This window comes from Scophthalmus maximus, chromosome 7 (assembly GCF_022379125.1).
Source record: "Scophthalmus maximus strain ysfricsl-2021 chromosome 7, ASM2237912v1, whole genome shotgun sequence".
Lineage (NCBI taxonomy): Eukaryota > Metazoa > Chordata > Actinopteri > Pleuronectiformes > Scophthalmidae > Scophthalmus > Scophthalmus maximus.
The window spans coordinates 21,348,381-21,362,168 of record NC_061521.1 but is presented as its reverse complement, the minus strand read 5'-3'; the positions used below and the strand labels follow the sequence as shown (position 1 = coordinate 21,362,168).

Here is a 13,788-nt window from a genome sequence, read left to right as displayed (position 1 = left end):
TGAACGGTTCTAACCTGGTTCAGTGGAGGTTGAGAAATGACAAAACACTGAAAGCATGTCTTACTTAATTAAAATGATTTAATCGCAGTGAGTAGGCTATTGGCTGTAATATTTTTGGGTGAAAGAATCATCCCTTGTTTGAATAAAGATGATAAATGAATTTGGGGCAAACAGACAAACCAGCAAATCTGTACACATCTCCATTAAGAACATTCAGTGCATGTACAAGAATGCCACACTTACAGGACATTGCTGCTGTGGGACATTCCTTTCCAGAAGTGACGTATTACATAACATGCCACTATCGATTCTCAGACGCGCTAGACTATAAAAAGAACGGGTTATGCAGTCCGCTTTCAGCCAGAAGCAAAGCGAAGGGGGAAATAGGGAAAAATTTAGAGGCTCATGCCGGATTTCGCAGCTGTTTTTTTTATGTCAAAAGGAGGTTTTTGTTTTGAGGCATTTTCATCCTCTGGCATCCATTTACATCTCCTCACAGTATGAAGCAGAGGCAGGGTCCCAGTGCCGGCTTGTCGCTGGCACCGAGCCTGTCAGGTTCGCTTACGCCTGATGAACGGTCGACTGAAGCCAACCCTGCTCAAGTCACTTTCCATCACTGTGTCTGCACTCGCCTCATTTTATCCCAGAGCCATGACAGTCAGCCATCCAGAGACCTGTTCAATCATCTGTGGGTCTCCAACGTTACCCTGCCGCCTTCGTATTGTTCAGAATGAAAACGGACACAAAGAAACCGTACCTATGTATGTTAAAGAACATTTTCTTGCTGACAGATAAATGTAAGTAAATATGCAGCCAGCTAGTGGTTAGCTTAGCCTAGCAGCTGACTGGAAACGGCGGGAAAACAGCTCGCCTGGCTCTGTTGAAAAAGGTTGCAACACCTGACCTGCCACCACGTCTAAAGCTCACGAATCGATACCATGTTTGTCCACTTGTGCTTTGTTGGTCGGCACAGCGTATTCCTGAAGTCTTTGCTTGGCAACCTCATAAATCCCCATCAGACTCCAGGCTATAGCTGTTTCCACTCTTTTTTGCTAAGCTAAGCTAACCTTCAACTAGCAGTAGCTTCCTATATTTAAAGCGTCAATAGACAACTATTAGGCTTGAACTTTTCATTATGATGTTAAAACTGATTGAACAGTGTAATATGGTCCCATATAAGCCTTGCGTTCACCATTTTCTTGGCCACTGGGCTGCGGTCTTTGGCGGAAAAAGGCCGCAACAAAAAAGGGGAAGAGCTTTCTCCCAGTGTGTTCCCAGTGATGGAAATGGCAGATGGTGGAACAGACAAAAAGACAAAAAACAACTCAACCTCGCAAGAGAAAAAGAATCCCATTGACGGTGGAGCAACGGCAGGTGAAGAAGGGGAGTGATGGGAAAAGAGATATAAAACAAGAGTGAACCTCCGACGGGCATCGACTCGAGAGGCTTCAAAAAACAAAATGCAGTTTGTTTTCTTCCTAGCTGATCAGTAAGTAACACAACCAGCCTACTTATCAGTAATACTTGATGTTTAACTGAAGGGTTATCGTTCAAATTTAGATTTTTGACATTTGTTTTCCGCTTTGGACAGTAGCCAGACTGATGGCACTGACTTAGCCATGATGCTAACGCTGCTGCTAGTTAACGCTAGGAGCCAGAAAACAGAGTGGAACCTCTAGGGGGCAGTGAAGTTGTCTTTTGCCTCTTTCATTTGCATATATCCAAAATGTCCCTACTGTTCTACCTGTATTACCTTTTTGTTTTTGCATAAGTGTGTTTTTTGGCATTACTCTGCCGACTGCCCGACTCCCTACCAGGAGCGGTGGTGTGTATCCCCATGTGAGAGGCAGGTGGGCGAGGGCAGGGGGCACCAGTGGAGCCCACCAGGCCCAATCCATCACACAGTGACAGGAGCCATTAGAGCACGGAGGAGCATCTGTGGAGCCCCAGGTGAGGATGTATGAGGTGGGCTGTGTTTCCTGTTTACCTCATCTAATACACAGCACAGCAATGCCATATTTTGTATGTAGGGCCCATAGCTCATACACCCACACAATCACACACACACACACACACACAAACACACACACACACACTTCAGCATGGAAACACACACCATACACGTGCGTTTGGACTTTGGAGGGACCTCCCATGTCACATCTGCCCCCTCCCCAGTCTGATCCATCTCCGACAACCCCAGGGGTCAGGCCTCGCCGGCCTCGCCAGCTCCCTAACACCTGAGCTCACAGTCCAGGTCAACTCTCCCACCCTCCAGACATATTCCGCGCACACGCGCCTGGAGCAGTGACCTTGCACTAATAGCCGAGGTGTGAACAGAAAACGGGAGGTGTAAAAAAGATAAAGTGTGTGAGCTTGACATTCACCGAGGGCCAGCTGGGTCTTGTCCCAGTTTTGGAAATCAGTCTCCAGCGGTTGCGTTGTCGGATGTTGGGACGAGAACAAAAGAAAAATGCGGAGGTAGGTCTCGAATTCCTCTGATGATAAATTTGAGCCGTGGTATGTTCAGGAGGCACTGATGGATGCAAGGCATCGGCATGACATCACAGGGGTAATGTCTTTTTATCCAGTTCACGCTTTCAAAGCATCGGATTTCTGTATTGTGTGTTCAAAGGGTGGCTCTTGTCATGGTCATGTCAGCCCCCTCGGGGATTCTGGCTCGCACTGAAACCGCATGTCAACAACCGGTGTCGCCTCCCCAGTGCAAAAATAACTCGACAACACTTTCTCTCTCGGGTCAAAATGTGGACAACGAGTGCAACATTATGTGGGAAAGGTCAACATTCACACAAGAAAACGACGGACCGTTATGACTAAGAGCAGCAAATCAAACAAAAATTGTCGTGGAAATGTTTACCTGGAATTATATGTCCAAAGAGTTCCTGTTTTCCCCAATGTAGAGCCTGCAATTAGGCCAATTACGCCGTCTACAACTGTCTAAACATTTATTTTATTGGTCAACTATCGAAGAAAGAACACCTCAGGACAGGCAACTTATTGCGTCACTATATGGATTTAACACTGAGATAATTTTTTAAAAAAGCATTCTTTCCTTAACTAAATGAAGAGCTCTAATTGGGTTTCAGCATCTCCAATTGAACATGAGCCCGGTTAACTAAGGCTGTGCAGGAACAGTCTCGTAAAAGAAACACTTTTTTTCCCACAAAAGCCGTGGTCACGCCACACGGCGCACTCGCCACTGCCAACTATGCTACATCTGAATGCCGTTAACTCACTGCCTGCGAGTAGCTCAATACATAAGAACATATGGCCGTAAAGGCTTTTAATCAGGCACCGAGGCAACTGTTGAATATCACCGTTGTAAAGGTCAGCTTGAGTAAACAACTTAATGACAGTACATGTCTCGGAGAGAACTAATTATATACACTGTTGGCACCGGTTATCCACACTGTAAACGCTGGTAGATTTGACACTAAATGAAGGGAAGGGGGAAAAAAGGAAAGGGGTGTAATTCTTGTAGAAAGTTATATATATATATATAGAGAGAGAGAGGAGATTATGGGTCATAAAAAGTTAAAACTGCTACCAGAAAGAGGCGTTTTCCACATTCATATTCATAAAAATCTGTTTCGTCCCGATGCCTGACCCTGATTTATCTAAAGAACACGAACCGCCACACTAGAACACAACCAAAGCATCCAGAGGTTAAACCAGATCCCTTTAATAAAAAAGCTTTCAGCGGAGTTTCGGATGCTGAAGGACGCCAAGAGCTTTGACTCCAGCGTCGCCGTTGACCCAACATACGCTTATTCAATTACCGTTCCGGGGCTCTATTGTTTTATCTCCGGAGTTTCTGCAGCGCTCGACATGATGAACGCAAATATGAACAGTCCTGTGGGCAAATGTTGAATGTTTAATCGCCCTTTAAAAGACGTTTGTATTGCCCAGGGACAATTAAAGTTCATGAATGGGAAGAAGCGGGATCCGTGTAAGCTCCGACGCTGACACTACACAGACAAAAAGCCTGCGGGAGGAGACACATGCACAGTGCGCACAGAAATTATGGTCTATTCAACTCGACAGTTGGTCCTGACCTAATTTCAAATACGCCGTGCTTGAATGCAAAATGTCAACAATCCTTTCGGATATCGTGTTTTTTTTTCTTCAATGCATGATTCTTCTGCACCGGGACCTGCGATATAGATGTTAATTCATGCAACATGTAAGCGATGAATCGAGATAATACCCGTGCGTCACCCCCTAGACTCTCCAGTTAAAAGCACGAGGCTCCGCGTGGTGAGTTGCAGTGAATCTCGACAAGCCCGCAAAACTTCAGACCGCACACAGAAGCCGTGACGACACAAACGGGAGATTTGCAGCCGATATAAAAACTCTAATGTAATTGACTGTGCGCCGCAATCAGATAAGAAAAGGCCCATTTTAACCGTTTCCAGCGTTTAAATGTCAAATGACTCGGGCTGAGCGGAGAGCTCGGCAATAAAAACGTAGCACTGGCCCACTGTGGCCCGTCTGTCACGCAGCGAGCGGGGGGGGGGGGCCTCTTTAGTCCGACTGATTCACGGCTGTGAAGTTCTCAGACGAGGAGAAAGATGGTGCCAGTTCCTTTTTTCATGCTTTCATGCCTAGTTTCCCTCTTATCACGGTGTTTAAATGTTTTAACGCGGCTTTTTTCCCCCAGTCGTACACGTTTGGCGGCCAAGTCTTCGGCACCTGATAGATATCTCGAGGCCGAGTCTTTTATTTTCACTGCGATCCTTTTCACAGAAACTAATGATCGCGCAGGCAGTCGAAGGCCCTTGAAGAACAACTCCCCTTTTCCCTTCATCAGTCAAAGTAACCGCTCCTCCTCCGCAGACAAAAGACAAACGTACGCGCTTGCATGAGTTATAAGACCGTTTTGCACAAGAGATTGGATCACAATACTTAGACACGCCAATCTGGGATCACAGAGCGACCATTACGTCACGAGCCTGCGTTGACGTGACTGAGGCCATGATGACAGCTCCCTGTCGGCGCGTCACACGGCACCGCTGCAGCGACGACAACTGTCAGCTCTGAGTTTGCACGTTAGGAAAAGAATCCAGCCACGCGTTGCATCGCAGCCTCGCTCCCAGAGAGAGAGATACTCTGCTCTACAGGCTCGTCTCAGCAAACTGACAAAAACGTTTGTTGTTTCCCCCCCCGCCTGACGTCCCACGCGGTTCCTCATTCGTCTGCTCGGTGCCAAGTGGACCCGGTGGCAGCGAGCTGTAGCCTCGCTTCACCTCAGCGCGCCGGAAAAATAAATAACGAGATTTCTCTTTTCCAACACTGTGTTAGTTTCTCCACATATTCCATAAACAGGTTGGACACGATGCTGACTAGTTTTTCCATTGTGATTTAAGCGTACGACACAATACATATACGTACATCTGAATAAATATACAGCCTATAGTATTTATACGGCCTGTATGGGTGCAGTGGGCAATGTTGAAAATAATGACATAAACCTACAGCCGTTAACGTTATGGTTTTGCAAAACTGTCTATTCACCACTGACACAAACTTTGCATGTTTTAAATAGAGATGTTCCAATAACATTTTTCTCTTCCCGATACCGATCCGGCTACATGGACTTCGCCTATCGGCCGATTACCGAGCAGAAATCTGATACCAGTGCATTTCAATAGATCTTTTGTTAAAAACTGTTAACATGCAGCCACAGTTTAGAAAAAAAAATTAAATACACTTAGTCTGCGTCTTTCACAGTCACAGTATAAAAAAAAGAAACTTTACCCATTGCTGATTTTACTTGTTGGACTTTCCAGTGCTAAATAATGCCAAGTTGCTGACATTGTCACTGACGCTACACTACTGGAAATTACTTGCCGGTGTCAGTAGAACGCAACTGCTGTTGTGAAAAGTGATTCCCGAAAGTGTGTCGTTGGCCAGAGCGAGAGAAAATTGCCAGCGATTTGGCAATGTCTCACTATGGAAAGTGCAGTTTTATCTGGGAGGCACTACTTTAAAGACGTGGTGTCGGAGCGGTACGTAGATTTGCATATTCGTATATTCATTGTTGACCAAATTAATCCAAAATCAACGTCCAAACTTTAAATTCTTAACAGAAACAGGTTAAATTTTAAATTCTGAATCTTGTTTTTCATGTAGTTTCTTTTTGACACACAGGTTATTCTTAAAGGTTTTACTCTCTGCACTATTTCATTGTATTTTTAATTGTTTGCAGAAGACTGTATTAACTTGAAATTCATCTTTTATGTAATTATTTCGAGCTGCATCTTATGCATGAAAGGTGTCACACATTAGACACCCTTAAATTTCCTGATACATAACTGAAGAGCGATCAACTCCACTTAAAGCATCTCAGCTAAAGTGGATGTGCTGTGAACACATCTGCCCCTGGACACAAGTTGCCAAGTTTGTTAACCACGATGGCAAACCATGCAAGACAGAAAGCTGCCGGCTCCGCGCCAGGATCTGCCTGTCCATGTGTTGTTGTTGTCGCTTTTTCGTTTTTTTCGAAAGACAACCAGATCAGCAGGGTTTCTGCAGGGATTTTCAATCAAAGAGTTGAAAACCTGTCAAGCTCTGAGCCGTCATCTCCTCCGGCTCCTCTGGCCCCGTTTCCTCTCCGGTCTAGCCAATGCCTGACAAGGCCAGTAAAAGGGCCTGTCCGCCTGCAGCGATGGATGAGCCGCACTCCAGAGGACACCGGGAGTCGGATGAGGCTTAAATCACGAGAGGACAGTGTGGAGAAGGCGGCGGCAGCAGCAGACGCTCTCAGTCTTCATTACCACACAAAGCTGCGCAGTGAAAGGAAGGACAGTGGCTGGACCAGAACTTCACTTCAACTATTCTCCCTGTCTTTGTTTTTGTCTCTCTCTACTCGCTGACGCCTTTCCCTCCTTGCCACAGGAACCTCCCGCTGGCTGCTCTGGAGCACTTTTTCTCACGTTTGCGCACAGTGTCCTGTCGAATTTGTTATGATGGGTGGAGAGTCATGTGATGTGACATTGCCTGGACAGCAAACAGTAAATACTTCTGACAGGAGTTGTTGGGGAAAAGGGTACTTTATGGATTCAAAAGTGGCGAGAAAATATGAGAGGGCCATCTATTTCTATTTCTTCCAAAAAACACACACAAACACTCACGCACTTTTAAACAGTGTGCTCTATAAAAAAGGTACTCATTCATCAAAACAAAAAATGAACATTGCTCGTGCATTCATGGGAAATCAGCTACGAGTTTGGCCTAATCGTCAACATTGGTCCTTGATTCGGATGCTAAATGTCGTTACAAATTCCTATCTTAGAGAACAAAATAATAAATGTCACCGTTAAAGGTTCAGAGCCACGTGACAGTGACAGAGGTGAACTGAACTAGGAAGTCATGATCCTGAAATGATGTACGAGACCAGACTGTGACCCCTCGTTACAAATTAAGTCTGTTTAGTCCCGAGTCTGAAAAGGTTAAGATTGTACGGATAAAGATAAACGCATTACTGATGATTTAATGCCTTAATGATACTCGATACCCTTATGAATGTGCCTCGTGCACAGACTCGGAGTAGAACATTCTACTGTCTGCTTTCTTTTCATACGCTTTTTTGTTTAAGAGATTCTTGACAGTCAGAGGGCAGATGCGGGAAATCTGATAAGTTTGACAAAAACGTGTTTACCTTGTAGAGGAGCACGATGACCTGCCGCAACTTGAGCCTGTGGAAGACGCAGACGTCGTACAGCGCCGACAAAGCCAGGACGGTGACCCCGAGCTCCTTCCACAGCATGCTGCAGGCGGCGCACGCCAGGCTGCACAGGAGCCAGGCCGCGAGCCGCCAGGGCCCGGCGTGGCCCCGCAGCGTGCAGTGGCGCATGTAGCAGAGCAGGGACAGCAGGAAGAACAGAGCGGCGCCCTCGTCGGCGCGGCCCACGACGCCCGCCACCGCCTCGGTGTGGATGGGGTGAGAGGCGAAGAGGAGGCCGGCCAGCAGGCTCCACAGGCCTCCTCCGAGCAGCAGGCGGGCCAGCGAGGTGAACAGGCCCGTCACGGCCCCGTGGAGGGCCACGTTGACCAGGTGGTAGCCCCAGGGCTCCAGCCCACCCACGGCGTGGTTGAGGCGGAAGGACAAGGTGCAGAGGGGCCGGTAAGACTTATGACTTCCGCTGTGTGTGAGCAAGGTGCCCCAGAAGTCATCGTAGAAGATGTTTATCCAGGGGGTCTCTGGGAGCAGGTCCTGATTGGTCTTGATTGCCCGGCTGTAAAGAGAAAATAAAAAAACCCATTAAGTATTGTAAATAGACGGGAAAAAATTTAATTTGATGCAGTTTTTGTCAATTTAATAAACGTCAGTTTCATTTCATGACTACTTTATATCTCTGCCTCATTCAATAAAAGAGGTGAAAACAGTGTTTAGTGCACATTTCTACTGGCAACGCACTGCAGAGTCTCTGAGGAGGATGCACAGTTATTCTTTACCAGTGTGGACTAAGCAGAACATAGAGAGTGTGGTCATTCGTCATTCACAAACAGAAAATCAAAGTGCGAGAGCTTCAACATCTGGGCGGCCTTGGTGCCACCGCAGCTACAGCACTCACAGCTTTGGACCCGGGGATTAAGCGAGAGCACCACACCCTTCACCACAAACAAATTCGGGCACGCAGTAGCCCTAACGCCAGAAGGACGCTGCAGCAGGGGCGATGCAAAACAGAGAGATACAGTACGTCTATTATTAGGCATGACGACTAAGATAGACGCCAGTTTGACTTCCCCTTTGTTAGGGGTCCAAACAGGGACAAGAAAGGCATGATCCTCCCGACAGGAGTTCCATAAATGTGAAATGTGTTTCCCATCTTTTCAGCCATGCGGGTGTGAGGTGTCGTACCAGATGCTGCGTTCACTTGGGGACGGTGCTGCCGGTAATTTGAAGACTCCGCCGGGGGAGAAGGTGGTTGGCAATAGCGGCAAAGAAGCATCGTAATTAAACGCGTGATAAATGGGACACGACAAGCGATAACAAGGCACGTTGCACCACCAGGTTGTAATGCGTCCTCAACGACAGCCACGATTAGCACACTCAATTAGTTCGGGGGGAGTAGGGTTGGAGAAGCGAAGCAGGAGCCTGAAAACGGCACAAGGCGAGTCGTAAACGGCGCTTTTTCAATATATTAATTAAAATAAACGTACAAGTGAGAAAACAGAATGAAATCCACAGTTGACTCAAGAGTAATGAACCACTTCCTCCGTCGATCTGCAGCTCCAAAAGCATAACACTTTACTTTGGCAAAAGACCGACGAACAACTGCCACCTCTCCATACCAGAAGGCCCACAGGGAGAGTTCTGTGTGGCGCAGGAGGGAATTCATCAGCTCCCAAAAATGAACTGGCTCTTTCGGAGAAGGGGGAATAGGACCAGCTCCTCCTTATGATGGCTCTAAGGAAAATAAATAGTACCTGGCCTCGGGAGGTTGGAAGGGGCACAGAAATACACAGCTGGGATATAATAGAAATGCCTGGGATGTCGGCACACGGACGATTGGGTTTCTCCAACTTCAGAAAAGTCTGCAGGCCCCTCCACTGGCGGGCTGAAGAGCCGGTAGCCCGAAGTCTCTCCACTTCATGACTCACACGCGCCAGTTTATTTACTTCTGGCACATTTGTCAAGTGAGATCTCCATTTCACTGTGAGATGTTCTCATAAGAGGCATTATGGTTCATTTGCATCTCAGAGCTCTTTTTGGAACCAAGCGTGGCCCTTTTTTTTCCATTGCACACTGCAGCGGAGCCTGTGAGGGCCAGATACATTATATATTGCCTCTAAAAAACCACACCAGATTTTCTTTCTGGCAGCAAAGCGCAGACAAAAAAGCCAATGCCAGTCAAAAAAAGCCCCCTGAGTTTATGGCCTTGGCCGGATTGTCTCCTTCTTATATGTCACAGAGGCTGATGATCACCTGACGTACTGTGGTTGAGAAGGAACACAGGGAAAGAAAAGGGGGGTGCAACCTCTTTACCCACTCCTACCCCTTTTTGAACAACGTGAACCTACGGCAGTACTAGAGCCGGTTTAGAGTTGGTTCAACTCGCAAACATTTTTAAGAACCAGTTTGCTTTTTAGAGCCGTCGCAGAGCCACGTCATTGCGTCACGGTAAACGTCTCCGATGTCCCAGAACAAAACACAACTAAATTTGCGTTTGTTCTTGATGGTGTCGATAGTCCCGCCCCCCTGACATAATCGGAAGGAATTGGTGCCACTTCTGTCCTAGAACCAGATCTTTGGCTGTTGAACCACAAAGAATTGGTTCATGATTGGGAATCCGAACTGCCTCGGTCGTACAGGGATAATAGTGATAACTAGTCCGCGCAGATAAAAGGGATACGCACAGCTGAATTAACACAGTGGCTTCGCAGTCCGCTATGAAATCACCGTGACCAAACCAGTCATGGTGAGTCACCCCCAGTCTATGGCAAGTCATTAATCCACCGAATTTTCTCCGTCGTCCTCAGACCCGACTACTTCTCCTCCAGCTAAGAGGCCAGTCGGAGAGAAAGATTGAGTTTCTGCGGCTGGTCGGGCCCATTCCTCAGTAGGAGCTGGCAGCAGGCGGGACCTTTTCCAGCCGGGAGCGCATTCCTCCCCCTGACCGCCAGCCTGCACGCCGACTCCCACAGGAACGAGGGGGATCATGTCGCCGCTAACGAGAGCAGGCCCCCCGAAAACATCTCTACCTCCCCTGGCTGCGTCTCGATAATCTACTTCTTGCTGCCACCCTCGATTCCTCCGCAGCTCCTCGGGATCGCCTCAATCCGTCACAATCTGTTGGCTTGTCACGACTTGGCCTCAAAGCTGAAAGTTTTATCCTTGTTTTCCTATCCTAGTTTTTTGTTACGTAAGCTTAAGTCTCTGATTATTTAAGCCGAGGCTTGTTTACTTGTGTAAATACAGTAAGCTATTCAGCGAGAAGGATGAGGTTAATAGAGGCTTTTGTGTCTACTGTACGCATTATCCCGTACTCAGTGGAGCTCATTTGGATGACTAAGGTGAACCCAACGACCCTGGAAAAGTGAACAATTCCAAAGATCAGACACATGGGGAAAAAAACGACCATTATAATGACCCATGTCTTTTATAAAGCAGTGACTGTTCCCAGTTTGTCACAAAGCTGGCAAATGTGTTAGATTATTGGGTTTTTTTCATACCCCTAAACCAAAGAATCTTGTCCGTATCATTCCATTGCGAAAACTAAAATTCGCATGAATAAACCTCTAACAAAGGAATATTGCTCACACAGAGCTGCACACAATGTAATTATAAACCCAGAGTAAAATCAATTTCCTACATCGGCATAGCTGGAGCAGAGTTTAAAAGCATTTCCATAAAAAATGTCCCTGCTATCTCTTTATCTCCTTTGCTGAGAAATAATCATGTGAGAGGTAACCTCTTTACCCCCGGAACAGTTTCACATACCCCGCGAACGCATGAGCGGAATGAAGAAAACAATATAAACCAAAGTCCAGCGACTACAGGATCCCATGTAAAAAGAGGCTGTCAGAGATTGAAGATTGATTTGCTCTGGGCAGCAGTCGCACACGTGAGAGATGAGACCGATATTAGAGATGAGATTGAAAACCAAGGACGATGCCATCAGGGTTTTTCCCTTTACAGCTAATCGATGAATATGAGATGAAGCTGTGAGTGAAACGGAGCTGAGGGACCTAAACCCTTTTTCAAAACCCTCCAAAATCTCAAGGACGTGGCCATAAAAATAAAAAACATCTTCCTCAAAGTTAATCTCACAAGAGAAAGCAGATTTGATTCTCGGTAAAATAAGCTTTACATAGCTCTAAATATGGGGTTAAAACTTAGGTTCATTCAAGAAGTAGAATGTACGTACATGGATGAAGAGAAACGTCAACCAAAATTGAAATTACAAGTGAAGCAACCTTGCGTGTATGGGTCAGGAGTTCCCATTGGATGGTACCCGTTGACCCAGAAGTGACGAACTAGACTAAACTAGACTAGATCAATTAATAATATTCACACTGGTTCCACAGTGGGTGACAAAAGTACAGATTAACCAGTGCACTCTATGGATATTGGGAAAAAAAACAGCCCTTTAAAATACAAAGCCCATAAAGATTTCCATTTGTGTCAGTTTGTGAAAAGAAAATCAAATCCGGTGGGTGTCTGGAGAAAGTGATCAAAGGTCTGCCAACTATATGTCATCACCCAGCGTTAATATCTGAAAGGAGCACAGTGGTATTTTTCGGACTGCCCACAGAGACACCGGGGGAAGCCCGGCTCAGGGTTTCCGGCACGCTTTTGTCTAATGTTTCTTCCCATGGGCATGTTCGCAGGTCATTAAAGGCATAGCTGCATTGCACTGATGGTACCTAATGTAGAAGAAATTGTATTTTTTCTTATTGTTTATATGCCATTTTTAATGCCATATGAAAATGAATTTAAACCATAGTTTAAATAATACATTTAAATAATACCATTAAGAAAATATTAGTCTTGCTGCTCTCAATCTTTTTCATGGCATGTAAATTAATCATGTCCTATATTTTCTGTGCGTCTTTAGATGAATGAGATTAATGTATTCAGTGCATCAGAGAAGAAATGCAACTCTCAAAAAGCTAATTTGAATACATCAATTATTAATGCGAAAAAAGGTGACGAGGAGGAAAAGCACAAATATGGAACAAGGAACAGAATTTGCGTAAAGAAAAATGAAAAATAAGGGAAGAGCATCTTACTATTTACCATTTGCTGCTTCTCAAAGCATGGGGGATAAAGATGGGACCCGCCAGCCATTGGCAACGCTCCCCAAACAAGATGACATGTAATCAAGCGTTAACATTGAGCTCAGCTAGGGAGAAGGAAAAAAATGAAGAAAAAAGCACCTGGGTCCCATTCAACATGGAGGAAAAACGGTCCAGATTCCTTTTGGCTTATATTCAGAACTTTTGATTTCTGTATTTTCTTCAGGCTAAGCCGTAATTATTAAAAGTGTCGCTGAATATTTTTTAATATATTTTTTAGCTTTAACAACAGGGCAGTGAAAGAGGAGGACGGATGCGGGGTATAGATCACTGCAGCAAACACGCCACCACTGAGGCCGCCCTAAAATCCCCATTGTTTAGAATGAATGGCTGCTTTCTTTGGTTTGACATGTGTGATTAGGAAACCTAAAAGCTCTTAATGAAAGAAAAACAGCCCCGGGGAAGCGCTGGAGGGGACGGCGAATGTTTGATTTTAACCACGAGGCACTGTTTTCAGATGACAATTGTTTGGGTAGAAGAAATATCTGATTCTATTTCATTTTAATTCAATGTTGTGCAACTTTCAACAGTGGTCTATAATGCTCAACTTCATCACATTTTCCAATCAAAATAAGTAATCTCAAATGGACTTACAGCACTAGGATTCATTTTCATAAATTTAGCATTCCTGAGTGCGAATCAAGAAGAGGCGGTTACACTATCATCGCCGGCTGTGGACACCTGCCTCCCCTCCATCATTGAAATTAATGAAAGACAGGGGAGTGAGGATGGGTGAGGAACTGGTGATGGCGATAAAGGTCAGGGACTACACGGAAATTAGGGCTGAATCTCCCTGATAAAATGATATAAGGGTGGTAACACATTTCATATTGACATTTTAGATGGTTAAATTTTCTTTCTCCAGCTATGGAAATATCTTGTTGTGTCACTTTAAGTCACAACTTATCCATTTGATCAAGAAAAGACCACCACTTACAACTCTTTGGCTTAAAATTGTGACGATAA

At 45.6% G+C, this 13,788-nt stretch overlaps 1 protein-coding gene and 1 long non-coding RNA gene across 3 annotated transcripts in view; one reads left to right on the top strand and one right to left on the bottom strand.

Moving 5' to 3' along the window:
* Positions 1–13,788, bottom strand: part of tmtc2b (transmembrane O-mannosyltransferase targeting cadherins 2b) — an 88,462-nt gene that overhangs the window by 42,721 nt on the left and 31,953 nt on the right. For both annotated transcript variants that reach the window (XR_004794769.2, XM_035641746.2), the window contains exon 2: positions 7,679–8,255. Coding sequence is in view for 1 of the 2 variants with exons in the window: in XM_035641746.2 (XP_035497639.2) it covers positions 7,679–8,255 (577 nt within the window). In the remaining variant the exon portion in view is untranslated. The remainder of the gene's footprint in view (positions 1–7,678; positions 8,256–13,788) is intronic.
* LOC118314949 lies at positions 1,159–7,892 on the top strand. Its single transcript, XR_004794772.2, has 3 exons — positions 1,159–1,489; positions 1,818–1,950; positions 7,686–7,892. It is a non-coding gene; the product is annotated as an uncharacterized LOC118314949 (long non-coding RNA).